The following is a 13,651-nucleotide window of genomic DNA, read 5'->3' as shown; positions in this document are numbered from 1 at the left end:
CTGGTGTCGGGGAGTCCAGAACTAGAGGACAAAGGTTTAGGGCGAGTGGGGAAAGATATAAAAAGGGACCCAAGGGACAACTTTTTCCTCACAGAGGGTGCTACATGCATGGAATGAGCTGCCTGAGGAAGTGGTGGAGGTGGTACAATTACAACATTTAAAAGTCATTTGGATGGGTATATGAATAGGAAGAGTTAAGAAGGATATGGGCCAAGTGCTGGCAGGTGGGACTAGATTAATTCATGATATCTGGTCAGCATGGAGGAGCTGGACTGAAGGGTCTGTTGCCGTGCTGTACATCTTGATGACTCCATGACTCTAATGGAGAATTTGAAACACGTACAACAGTGTGCATATGGAAACATGCCACTGTGTCCATGAACGAACTCACTGAAAATAGGAATGTAGACAATACAAGAGTGAGAAACAGAAACTCTTATAGAGGGATTGCACAATGGGTTATTTGGCAGGGTGGGGGAGAAACGCTATTGCTTGGATGTGTTGACAGTAAGGAATAGAATCATGCGTGAAATTCCACTGATCTCGGCAACTGACAATAGAAACTGACATCGTGATTATATCAAAATGCTGAAGAGTGGGAATTGTATTAACACAGCAGCAGTCAATCACACTGGAGATTTTCACAAAGGTGATTTGGATTAGTCAGGGTAGAAGCTGCCTTCAAAGATATTTAAATTATGAGACTACATCATTTTACTATGCGTAGAGGAGAATCTGTACAAATGCATAATCATCTACTGGTATTTAAACTGTGATTACTGCAAAAATGTGCTTATGTAGAATAATTAATGTAGTATAATGTCCAGGATATAAAAACAAATACTGAAAAAGCCAAATAAGATCTTAAGACAGGCAACCAAAAGCTTGGACAAGAGTATGGTGGAAAGATGACGAAGTTTTGTGCTAAAAATTTAAAATATGAGACCTGACTAGTGCTTTCCCCCTCCTTTCCACGTGACTGCATTTTAAGGCTTGAGACTCCATGTAATTACAGAGTGAAAATTTGGGACCAAGTATGAGAGTTGATTTTCAAAAACTGAGGAGTTGATTTTTCAGTAGATAGCAGCCTCAGTGCACACTGTCCCAAGTCTTGTTACCAAATCCCACAGTTTGGGAGGCCATGGCTTTGATATAGTTTCTAACAGTGGAATGAGGAGTATGGGGTAAGCAGTACAGGCTGGACTTCTTTGAGCATTACCGAGATTAGTGAGTTAGGGAAGGTTGGGGCCCTGGAAGGAACCAATTCAAGTTTTTCTTTTAAACGTGCAAACCTTTCTAGAGTTAGGCAAAGAATGTTTACATGGTTTTCTCTTGATGGCTCAGGTATTCAGCATCATCATTCACAGTATTCAACGCATCAACAATACAGATTTTGGGAGGGGATCCAGATTTAATTCTTGAAGTTATGCCAATTTGCTGATCCTTATTAGGGATCCATAGGACAACAAACTGTTTCAGCAGCCCTTGGGTCTGCAGTTTACAAAGTCAATCACAATTCCTACTTTCAGCCACTTGTAAGTGACCCATGTTGAAATACATGTGTATACAAGTATTTTGGATAGGATCAGGCTCAGTGCTAAGACACCAATGATATTGCCTCGGCTCATCATGAAGAATGGATACTTGTGCGTAGTACAATAAAAATCAAGTATTCTTCAAACTGTAGCCAAGCAACGAACTAATAACTTGGGGGTTGTTGAGAACTGGAAGAAGAATAAAAAGACAAGGTTACAAAACTCAAAAGTGCATGTGTTTTATGTAATTAAGCAAATAAAGTTGCTTTTCCAGGGAAATAAATATTATTGAAGTCCCTACATGGTCAATGACTATACCTGAGTATGCACTAAATGTCACTGCTGAAAAACTTCACAGACTGATTATATCCATGCATTGAATCAGAAACCAATCAGAATTTTTGAAAGTTCTTCAATTAAAAAATTGAAATAATTATTTAATGACTGTCTTAAAAAACTTTTGGGGGAGAAAACTGCAGAAACTTATTTAGTTGTCATTAATGTCACAGGCAGGGTAACGTGTTGGATACAATTCACTTAAGGCTGATTATAATCCAAAAAGCCAAAAGTCTGATTTTGGAGTAGGAAAAGAAATCAAGGAAATAAAATATCCACATTAAACATACAAAAACCTCAAATTTTACAGAACTCATTGCCTTTGGCCATGTTTTATTGTGAAACTTCAGTTTCCTTATACTATCTTCTAAATAACTGAATCAAAACATAAATTTTCAACCTGCTGAGATGGCAACACAACAAGGAACACAGGTTGTAAGTTTCTTACCAAATTAACTTCCCAAATCTAACTTTTCAAAGAGAATAAGATAGTTGAGCGCAAGTTAAAGGGATGCAACAATAGTTGAGAAAGTTAGCAAACATGAACCACAAAAGCAAAAGCTCCCTTGGTTACAGCATCTTCAATATCTCACTTACTTGACATAGACGTTGATTCTTGAAAATACACAATGTCTAACATGTTTTCTTTAAATATAGCTATGTTCACAATGCACAGACCTCCAGCAATTAATTTCTCTATAGCCTTTGAAGAGGGTGTTTTGCCAGTTTAAAAAATACAGCTAAGTAGCTACTCAAACAAACAATTTCAAAGAGCAGTTAAAAGTCAACCAAATTGCTCTTGATTTCCAAGTCTCTCATATATCAGACATGATAAATATGGTACATTTCCATCTGTCAAAGCCCACTCATGAAACAAGGCTATTTCACAGATTGGCACCAACTTAATTTAAAGTTCTAGATTTAATTAACCGAATTTAAAATTTTCCAGCTGCTGTGGTGTGAACTAAGCTCAACTCTGGATCACTTAATGCCTCTGGGATTAGTAGGCCAGTAACAATCCGTGTGACCACACCCCCTTTACAAATTAGCTTTCTATCAGAAGGAAGGGAAGGTTCTTGATGTAGACCCAAAGCCGAAGTAACACTTTTTCCGATAGTAATGATTACACAATATTCTTGTGTACACAGGATTTAAAGAAATAAACCATTCTTCTACCACACAGATCCAAAACATGCGAATTAACCGTCACTACTCCTGCTATCTAACAAAATTAGTATTCATCAATGCCTATTTAGCATTTTGAAATAAACATAGGGTCAATTTTTTATCTTGCATCTGTAATTAAAGTTACAGTTGATCACAAAGCATTGTAGTACAGTAACTTCTAAATAACTACATATTCCAACTTCTGAAGATCCTGGAGTTTCAATAGGTACTCATTAAAATTTTGAAACTGAATGTTTAAAAAAATAAAATTTTGTATATAAATCGCTGAGACCCAGATTGTCACTATATGTCAAATAAAATGGCAATATCCATAACAAACAAGTCAATGCCATTGAGATTTCACAGGATATAAACCACATTCAACTAGCTTCCAAAACTGAGCATGGTACCTTAAAAATTTTTTGTCTATTTGTGAGTTTTATCCTCTGAATATTGCTCGCTCCTAATAGGATTTCCTTACCACTGCCTTTACAGTAAATGAATTTTGTTGTACAGCAATATGTCAAGTTAGCGACAGAAAGAAATGTAAAATAATAGATCAGGTCAGTTAGTATGGCTTCTAAAACATCAGGTGACACGAGTGTTTTGTTTGAAAATAACACACTGGCTTTTACTGGATTTGTAACTGTTATATTATATATATACGGTACAACAGTAACAGGTAGTTGAAAAACGTGATTCCTCAATAAATCATATGGTTCTGCAAATTGCCTGTTTTTTTCCATAGTAAGATCTAAACGATAACAATTACTATGTCAAAATAATATGCTATTTAAGTAATTGTATGCTGCGGATCAACTTCATTAAAAAAATACAAGTCAACCATTACTTAAAAATCACAATATTAGTATTTACCTGAATAAATTACCAATGTCGATACAAACATAAATCCACCCCCGAAAAGTCAAATACAAAATGTAGGGGGAAAAGCAGGTTTACCCACTCACACATTGTAAAAGGAGAAATTCATAGTGCATCTGATGTTTAAAAATTCGAATAGGCAGAAAACGAACGCGAAAACCTGCCCAGATCTGTCAATGAATAAAAAAAAACACAAATCCAGCCACGTTGGACAGTAGCGAATTGCAACTCCCTCAGCTGAGCTGCACCCACCCCCCGCGCAACTCATCACCATTAAAGTGAGCGCAAGACATCCCATTCAATACGAGGCTGCTCTATTTAATTTAAAAGCGGTCTCCCGGTTATCAAACATTGCTGAGTATTAGCCGCGGGCAGGGGGATGATCTTTCAAAAGGACAAAACCGCCAGAGCAATAATGAGACTGATACTTGAATACGAAAGGGGAAAGCTGTCCCCCAGATGATATTCGGTGCATTTCCCTGAACGCTGTCAAGATGGAGGGCGGACACCCTGAAAGCAAACAACTTGTAAACTAACCTGAGTGCCAGAACAGTCGCCAGTTTCTTCTCTCCACCACTTCCAGCCAGAAACAAAATTTTAAAATACACCCACTGGAGATTTTCCCTCCAGAATCACCAAACAGCAGATACCCAAAGCTGATCCTTTCTTTCTTTCACCGAAAAATGAGCATTATGATTTGTTATTATTCCTCACCACAGACATAATATTCCTGATCAGAACATGGCGGCAGGAGGGGAGGGGAACGTCGACTAAAAACACGACGTCATACGCCGGCCGGCCAGCAGCCATCATTGAGCATGCGCGCAGGGATGCCGCCGCGGGTGCCAGCACCCCCACTGGTTAGTCGCGGCAACAGCTGCGATTTGTTTCAAAATTCACCTTTCACCGAGCGACCAGGCACGCTGGCACATGCGCACTGGGCTCACCCTGCGCTTTTGTGAACCCACTGCCACGTCAACACAGTAGAAACGCCCTCCGAACCGGAAGTACTTGTTGGGAAGCAAGTCAGAAGTGACCCGGCGATTGTCTGGAGATTTTTGCCATCAGCCTGATGTGAAGTTATTCCAAGGTTTTATTCTGTACGTTTCAGTTTTTGTTTGTTAATTATGGTAAAATGTGTTTTCTGCGATCGTGTGTTATTTATGCATAGCAGATGAAAAGAACCGTACATATACACTGTCCATTGGGATCTTCAGTTAAATACGCAGTTGTACTTGGCATCGTGAAGCATAGGCAAAGTTGCGTAAAATATATGCACTGTAAAATATAGGTAGATCCTCGATTCCTAATTTTAGGCAAATTGCTTAAATAATGTTGCCCGTATCCAAATAAAATGTTATCGGACAAATTGAATTGCTTCACGTTCGTTTGGCAGCTGTGAGTGGATGAAATTTTACTCTTTTGGGAACTAATCCTATTAGATTAGATTCCTTACAGTATGGAAACAGGCCCTTCGGCCCAACAAGTTTCCCCGCCCCCCTCCGAAGAGTAACCCGTCCAGACCCATTCCCTACCCTATATTTACCCCTGACTAATGTATCGTACCCCTACTACCACTATGGGCAACTTAGCATAGCTAATTCACCAGACCTGTACATCTTTGGATTGTAGGAGGAAACCGTACCACCTGGAGGAAACCCACGCAGACTTGGGGAGAACGTGCAAACTCCATACAGATGTCCGATGTAATGATTGATGCTGGCTGTAGCACTTGCTGAAAAATAAAGCAAGTGTTCAGTTCTTTGATACCGAGCCTATACGCCATTACTTTAAAATTCAGATGTATGTAACTTAATCGAGGAAATACTATTTATGTTTTAAATTTAAAAAAACATTAAGTTTCCAGTATATGTAATATATATTTTTAAGTATTCTGAAGGTTAACACTGAATTTGAATAATTTAAGTACTTAACTTTTGAAAAAAGGCAAACCTGCTGTTATAGTAAAAATGATGTAAATCATCAGCACGTTGGACTGTTATGTTTTAACCGTGATGTCCTTTCAGTCACCTTTGACTGAATTTATTCAAGCAAAAATAAAGCAATAAGTAGCCCTGAAGGATTGGCCAAATTGTTGTACAGTCACAAAGTGCTTCTTAGTGCTTTTAGCTCATGTATGCTTGAGAGAACTGTAATAATTATTATTTTCTCTGAACTTGTACAGCTCAAAATTCCTTGTCCAGATACAGTTCAAGTTTAGGAGGAATGAAATTAATCATACTACTAATCTTTTTCCATAAAGATTGGAATTCAAAACTAAATCTTGTTTGGGTTTTTTCATTTTTGAAGTGGGAAACAAATTGCCTTTAGTGTGATAGTATTATTTCTATTATACATTGCTGGAAAGATAACAATAATGCTGTCACAGTCTGCTCAGTGCATATCTGAATGGTGTACATGAAGTTTCCTGATACTTTCTACAGATGCTGTTAAGTCATTGCTGTTAGTGCATCATTCTTGCCATATACAGCTGATTTTTTGTTTCACTATTCAAGAACAGCCACCAGAGCTGAACCAGAGGGAAATTAATACTTGGGGTGAAATTCTTCCTTTTCATCAAAAATTGTGTAAGAGGTTTCCCTAGTCTTCAGCCAGTTTGATTCACTCCTGCAATTTCAAGAAATGGCTGAAGGATACTGCATAGCCTTTAAATCAATTACACTGAAGACTTGCTTGGATGGGTGCAGCTCCAACAACACTTGAAGTTCAACACCATTCAGGATAACCAGCCCACTGGATTAGCACTGAATCCACCTTAGTTCCACCTCTAATGCATAGCGGTAATTCCTTAAGGCTCCTTTGGCAACACTTTCCAAACCTGCATTTTTTTGCCACCTAATAGGACAAGGGTTGCAGGTGCACCAGCTACCTGCCTAGCTAGCAACACCCACGTCCTGTGAATGAAAGAAAAAACAGTTGGTACCCTGACTGATCATCTGATGTATGAAATCTAGCACCCACAATGCATTGTAACAATCCTTTAGTGCAGAGCTATCCAGTTACTGCAATTATTTCTGTTAGGGATCTGCAACTTTCTTAATATGAACCTAAAATAAAACTATTGATAGCCACATGATGAAATTCATTTCTGTTGTAGAATGCTTCATTTGCATTTGATCGTATTGAATTTTATGAATCCATGAAAATTGCCTCAAATAGCATATTTTACATTTTTGCATTATAATTTGTCAGTAAAGCAATCTTTAAAACAAAGTTTATCTTAATGCAATATAGCTTAAGTTCAGCTGTTGATCCTCATGATGTTAAATTAGTTCATATTCAGAAACAATAATGATTTCAACCATAAACCATATTCCTTGAACCAAGGCATTATCTGTAACAATGGTGTACTTTTATCACTTGAATAAGTTTATTTAGAAGCTGATAATCATTGGTTGACTGTGGGAATGCAGTGATAGAGTTCCTGCCACTGGACCAAGAGGCCTGGGTTCAAGTTTCACCTGCTCCAAGGGATCTCTGAACAGGCTTATTAGAAAATGCCTACATCGTTTGCAGTATATCTGTAATGATTCTCATTTGAGCAACTCTCCCAATGATATTCGGAGTGGGATGTTAATGGATTTTGGCTATTTTGTAAAATTTGCATGCATAATTCAGAAAAACAAACATTAAATGTTTTAATGTATTTCAAATTGACATAGTTCCTGTTTTATTTTACTGCCAACATTACAGGAAACACATTATGCCACAAACTCTGCCTTTAGATCAAATACAGCTACCTGTACCGGATAAAAGAACTGGGAAAATCCAACAGTTGCCAGCATTGGTGAGTCGTGTGCTTAAATCCTCTTTCTAACAGTTAAGACATTGGTAATTGCATTAGTTTTAAACTTACTCTCGAGTGATCTAACCTTGTTTTTTTTTAAAATCCAAATGGTGCATGTTAAAATGATCCAAAAATACATGTACATTCATGAACGTCAAAGCACCATATCTGCCATATTTGCTTTGTCCATGCTTCATCTGCTGCTGAGACAATCATCCAAACCTTTTTAAACTACTCAACTGCTCTCTTGGTTGGCTTTGGATCTTTTGAAATTATTTGTATACTTTAGCTCAAGTCCAGTGACCGTTTTCATTGTCCATTTCGAGTTCAATGGCTCTCCTTCAGAACTGAACTGAAGAACAGTTCTGAGAAAAATCACTGGACTTGAATCCTTAAATTTATTTTCTCCCCTCTGCTGCTAGACCAGCTCAGTTTCTCTAGCAATTTCTTTGTTTCAAATCTTCAGCACATGCAGTTTTTTAAAAAATATTTTACAGCACTTAGAATAATATTGCGTCACTATTACATTATCGAGCAACTTGAACATTCTTTTGGCTAAAGAAAACACCACTTTATCTCCTTACTCATTTTCTTCCAGTAGACTGCTGCTGAGATATTATCACTTGTGTGTGAAATATTGTCAAAATGTGAAGTCGCCAAAGCAATTGAGAATTTTTCAGCATTAAATATCTTTAACAAAAGTTCGACATTAAAATTTCTGGCTCAAAACTGCCTTTCTATTGCACGAGTTTTCAATTTTCATTTAGGTCACTGATGGAAATCAACATAAAAGAAAACCATAATTTACTTAGTAGGTAGAAATCAAAAAATCGTGACTGGACAGAAGATAAATTCAGTGACCTAGATATTGCACTGTAAAGATAGCAAAACTCTAATCCTTAACTATTGTTACTCTTTGAAACTGAACTGAACTTTTTTTTGTTCACACATGCATTTTCAAACATTGAAGCTGCTCTCAACAATCCTTCATTCTGCCAAAATGTTGCTGTTATATTCCTTGTAAATGGATTCAATTTAAAAATTACTGATTTAATCTGAGTTTAAGCTTTCTATGCTATTGTCCTTGTTATAAAAGTCTTTATTAAATGCTTTGTAAAAGTTAGGATGTCATGGTTCAGTTGTACAGTGCATTGGATGAGGCCTTCCGGAATACTGTGTACAGTTCTGGTCACCCTGCTTTAAGAAGTTTGTCTTTAAATTAGAAAAGATTTGCCAGGATGTTGCTGGGGTTGGAAGGATTGTGTTATATAGATAGGTTGGGACCTGTTTTACTGGAGTGTAGTAGGTTGAGGGTGACATTATAGAGATCTATAAAATTATAGATATGGTGGATGGCAAGGGTGGGCAAGTTCAGAAAAAGGAGGAAGATTTTAAAAGGACATAAGAGGAAACATTTTTACACAGAAGGTGGCTCATATATAGAATGAACTGCCAGATGAAGTGGTGGATGCAGTTACAGTTACAAAACTTAAAAGCCATTCGGATAGGTAGATTAAAGGAATATGAGCCAAACCCAGTCAAATGGGACTAGTTTGGTTTGGGAATGTGGTTGGCATGGACTGGTTGGACCACGTTGTGTGACTCTGTGACACTCTGAATTTTTAATAGCTGGCTGACTTCATAATAATTAATAAATAGCTTTACTAATTTCAAAAAGCTGATTTTATATTTATTGACTGTCAGATATCTCAATTCTTTTGTAGTTCTGTGAAATTTTTGCATAATATTAAAAAAGTCAAATTCTACCATAATCAAATACCAATACCTCAATCATTATTCTGCTTTCTAAAATATTAAAACATTCATTATTTCCTGGATTATAACCAGTAAACATTCTTCAATATGATTGGCTGCTAGTTTACTAGATGACATCACTGTTGCTGGTTGCCTGTCATCCCCTATACTGTATATAGTGTCATAATGAAATTAAAAAGTCATAGAAATTTGCTTGATCTTTGTGGCAGTGTTTTTGAAGGCAGGGGCGAGTGGCATCATTTCATGCTTGACTGCAAAATCCAGAGCATTATATCAATGTAGCAGCTATAGCCCACATGACTTACTCACTTTTGTGGGTTATCTGCCAATATATCTTGTGATGTGATAAATTTCATCACATATTTGGCCATGACTTATCTCCCATCTCATTCCATTCTACTAGAATGTGCCACTAGCCAGATGAGAATTGACAAAACTCAGTTCAACTGCAACCAAATATTTTGTGATGTATGGTGACATGTTACAAATTTGTATGTCTCTGGTTCAGAATCAAAATTTCCACCATATGTTTATATAACAACTGTATGACAATAAAATGTATTGTTAATCTGCATTTACACATTGAGAATCTTATAGATTTTGTACACACAATTTACAGTTAGTTTGGTTTCCCCACATACTAAAGAACCCCTTCATTTACTAATTGAGGGAACTTAGCAAGAGAGAGTGTACTTTGTTTCTGCAGTTTACATTTAAAAGTTCTGGGCAGAAAAAAGGTACTGCAAGATTATTTGAGAGTAACATTCTCTCAGAAACGCAGATTATCTGCTTTTCATGACTTCTATCTCCAACGTGCCTCTTGTTCATTGAATCAAAAGCCCATTATTTCTCAAAAGACTTATTAAACCAGGTTCTTAAATGCTACAAAATACCAGCCTGCAATTCCACATTGGTTGTGAACAAGGCTACTCAAACTTGTTGTTACTAAGGGATACAGGAAATGCCACTGCCATCAAAAGTAATTTTAATCTACCTCTCAATTTCATCCCTGCTGCTGCTGTAGGGTTTTAGTTGAGCTGCATTTTGGGAAGAAAACTCCTCCAGAATTATTCTGGGTAATTCAAGACGGAGGATGGGAAAAATTTGTAGCTGCAATGGCTGCTCCTTTTTGAGGTATTTTAGGTGTTGGAGGTGGTTTCCTCGAATTCCAGGAGCAGCAATTACTGTTTCATATGCTGTTGCAATTGTTTTAGAGCTTTGGAGAAAAAAAAAGTCAAACCAATGGTACTTTTAAAAGGGAGCAAGACAGACAAAGGCAGCAAGCACATAGTCTGTAAGGGACGGAAAGAGAGAAAGAAACCTACACTGCTAACTGACAAAACAGTGAATCTCCGCAGTTACTCCCTTTGCTGTATCACTGAACGTCGGAGTGTGTCTAGGAAAACTTAACCAACAGTGAAATTCACAACTGATCTTGGAGGAACCTGTTTGGGAGAGGTTACAGCACCGAAACAGAGAAGTCAGTGGTTTTAAGTATAACCTTGCTGTAAATCTACAATAGTGAGTAGAATCTTTGATTATATGTTTTTATTGGGATCAGTCTCTTGATTAAATTCTAAAAATATAAGCCATAAGTATTAAGTTAGCCTGGGCAGTGTTTTGTAGAGCAATAAGACGGTGCTATTTTCTGGGTCTTTCGATTGGAAGAAGCAAAATGGCCTTTAGTGGAGTGATATGCTCTTCTTGTCGGATGTGGGAGTTTCGAGAGAGCTTACGGGTTACTGAGGATTATATCTGTAACAAATGTCATTGGTTATGAATCCTGTCAGATCAAATGGACCGGTTGCCTCTAACTGTCACTCCAGTGAGAAATTTACAAGAGCTGGGGGTGTGATGGATGGCAGTTATAGGAAGGGAGGAAAGCCGCAGATATAGTCAGGTGGATGGGTTAATTCCAAGAAAGGTAGGAGGGGTAGCAGGTAGTACAGGAATCTTCTGTGGCTATGCCCATTTTAAACAAGTATGCTGTTTTGGAAAATGTAGGGGGTGATGGACTTTTAGGGGAATGCAGCACGAGCAGCCAAGTTCCTGCTATCAACAGAGGCTCTAATGTAATGAGGGATATGTCAGATTCCAAGTGATCAATTGTGTTAGGGGACGCTCTCGTCAGAAGCACAGACAGATATTTCTGTGGCCAGCAGTGAAAAATCAAAATGGTGTGTTGCCTTCCTGATGCCAGGATCAAGGATGTCTCAGAAGGTGCAGAATGTTCTCAAAGGGGCGATGGACCAACAGAAGGGTATTGTACACATTGGTACCAACAACATAGGAAGGGAAAAGGATGAGATTCTGAAGGGAGAACATAGAAAGTTAGGCAGGAATTTAAAAACGAATCCTTGTGGGTAGTAATATCCGGATTACTCCCGGTGCTATGAGCTAGTGAGGGTAGGAATAGGAGGATAGAACAGATGAATGTATGGGGAAAATGATCACATTTTTGGATCATCGGAAGCTCTTTTGGGATAGAAGTGACCGGTACAAGAATGATGAATTGGAAAGGGACTAATATACTGGCAGGGAGATTTGCTAGAGGTGCTTGGGAGGATTTAAACTAGTAAGGGTTGGGGGTGGTGCAGTGAAATAGTGAGAAAGGAGATCAATCTGAGACTGGTACAATTGAGAACAAAAGCGAGTCAAACAGTCAGGGCAGGCAGAGACAAAGCAGAGAACATGGTAGGGCTGATAAATTAAAGTGCATTTATTTCAATGCGAGGGGCCGAACAGGGAAGGCAGATGAACACAGGGCATGCTTAGGAACATGGGACTGGGATATCATAGCAATCACAGAAACATGGCTCCGGGATGGACAGGACTGGCAGCTTAGTGTTCCACAATACAAATGCTACAGGAAGGATAGAAAGGGAGGCAAGAGAGGAGGGGGAGTTGCGTTGTTGATAAAGATGATCTTCCTGGAAATATATCCAGGGAAGTTATTTGGGTGGAACTGAGAAATAAGAAAGGGATGATCACCTCAATGGGATTGTATTATAGACCCCCTAATAGTTAGCAGGAAATTGAGAAACTATTTTGTAAGGAGATTTCAGTTATATGTAAGAATAATTGGGTGGTTATGGTTGGGGATTTTAACTTTCCAAGCATACACTGGGACTGCCATAGTGTTAAGGGTTTGTTAAGTGTGTACAAGAACATTTTCTGATTCAGTATGTGGATGTACCTATGAGAGAAGGTGCAAAATCTGACCTACTCTCGGGGAAATAAGGCAGGGCAGGTGACAGGTGTCAGTGGGGGAGCACTTTGGGGCCAGTGACCATGATTTCATTAGTTTTAAAATAGTGATGGAAAAGGGTATATCAGATCTAGCAGTTGAAGTTCTAAATTGGAGGAAGGCTAATTTTGATGGTATTGCACAAGAACTCTCAAAAGCTGCTTGGGGGCAGATGCTCACAGGTAAAGGGACGACTGGAAAATGGGAAGCCTTCAGAAATGAGATAATGAGAGTCCAGAGACAGTACATTACTTTTAGGGTGAAAGGAAAGGCTTGTAGGTATAGGGAATGCTGGATGACTAGAGAAATTGAGGGTTTGGTTAAGAAAAAGAAGAAAGCATATGTCAGGTACAGACAGGATAGATCAAGTGAATCCTTAGCGTGTATAGGCAGTCAGAGTATACTCAGAGGGAAATCAAGAGGGCAAAAAGGGGACATCCGATAGCTTCGGCAAATAGGGTTAAGGAGAATCCAAAGGCTTTTTACAAATACATTAAGGGCAAAAATGTAACTAGGGAGAGAATTGGGCCCCTCAAAGATCAACAAGGCAGTCTTTGTGTGGAGCCACAGGAGATGGGGGAGATACTAAATGAGAATCTTGCATCAGTGCTTACTGTGGAAAAGGACATGGAAGGTATAGAATATAAAGAAATAGATGGTGACATCTTGAAAAATGTCCATATTACAGAGGAGGAAATGCTGGATGTCTTGAATTGCATAAAGCTGAATAAATCCCCAGGACCTGATCAAATGTACCCTAGAACTCTGTAGGAAGCTGGGGAAGTGATTGCTGGGTCCCTTGCTGAGATATTTGTAACATTGATAGTCACGTGAGGTGCCAGAGGACCGGAGTTTGGCTAACGTGGTGCCACAGTTTTAAAAAAGGCAGTAAGGACAAGC

The 13,651-nt window shown here is 38.4% G+C and overlaps 2 protein-coding genes across 15 annotated transcripts in view; one reads left to right on the top strand and one right to left on the bottom strand.

The window, feature by feature from the left end:
- Window positions 1-4,674, bottom strand: part of mtmr3 (myotubularin related protein 3) — a 143,105-nt gene extending 138,431 nt beyond the window's left edge. For 11 of the 13 annotated variants that reach the window (XM_072587377.1, XM_072587378.1, XM_072587383.1 and 8 more), the window contains exon 1: window positions 4,458-4,674. The gene's annotated coding sequence lies outside the window, so the exon portion shown is untranslated. Of the gene's footprint in view, window positions 1-3,914; window positions 4,052-4,457 lie in introns of those variants that run through there. The other 2 variants (XM_072587379.1, XM_072587380.1) reach the window with 1 other exon arrangement.
- Window positions 4,675-4,899: 225 nt separating this feature from the next.
- The window catches only part of ascc2 (activating signal cointegrator 1 complex subunit 2), a 61,779-nt gene continuing 53,027 nt past the window's right edge, over window positions 4,900-13,651 (top strand). For both annotated transcript variants that reach the window (XM_072587374.1, XM_072587373.1), the window contains exons 1-2: window positions 4,900-5,020; window positions 7,635-7,728. In XM_072587374.1, the coding sequence (XP_072443475.1) occupies window positions 7,645-7,728 (84 nt within the window). In that variant the 5' untranslated portion in view covers window positions 4,900-5,020; window positions 7,635-7,644. The remainder of the gene's footprint in view (window positions 5,021-7,634; window positions 7,729-13,651) is intronic.

The sequence above is a fragment of the Chiloscyllium punctatum genome, chromosome 17 (assembly GCF_047496795.1).
Source record: "Chiloscyllium punctatum isolate Juve2018m chromosome 17, sChiPun1.3, whole genome shotgun sequence".
NCBI classification, from domain to species: Eukaryota; Metazoa; Chordata; class Chondrichthyes; order Orectolobiformes; family Hemiscylliidae; genus Chiloscyllium; species Chiloscyllium punctatum.
This window is presented reverse-complemented; position numbering and strand designations above follow the sequence as displayed.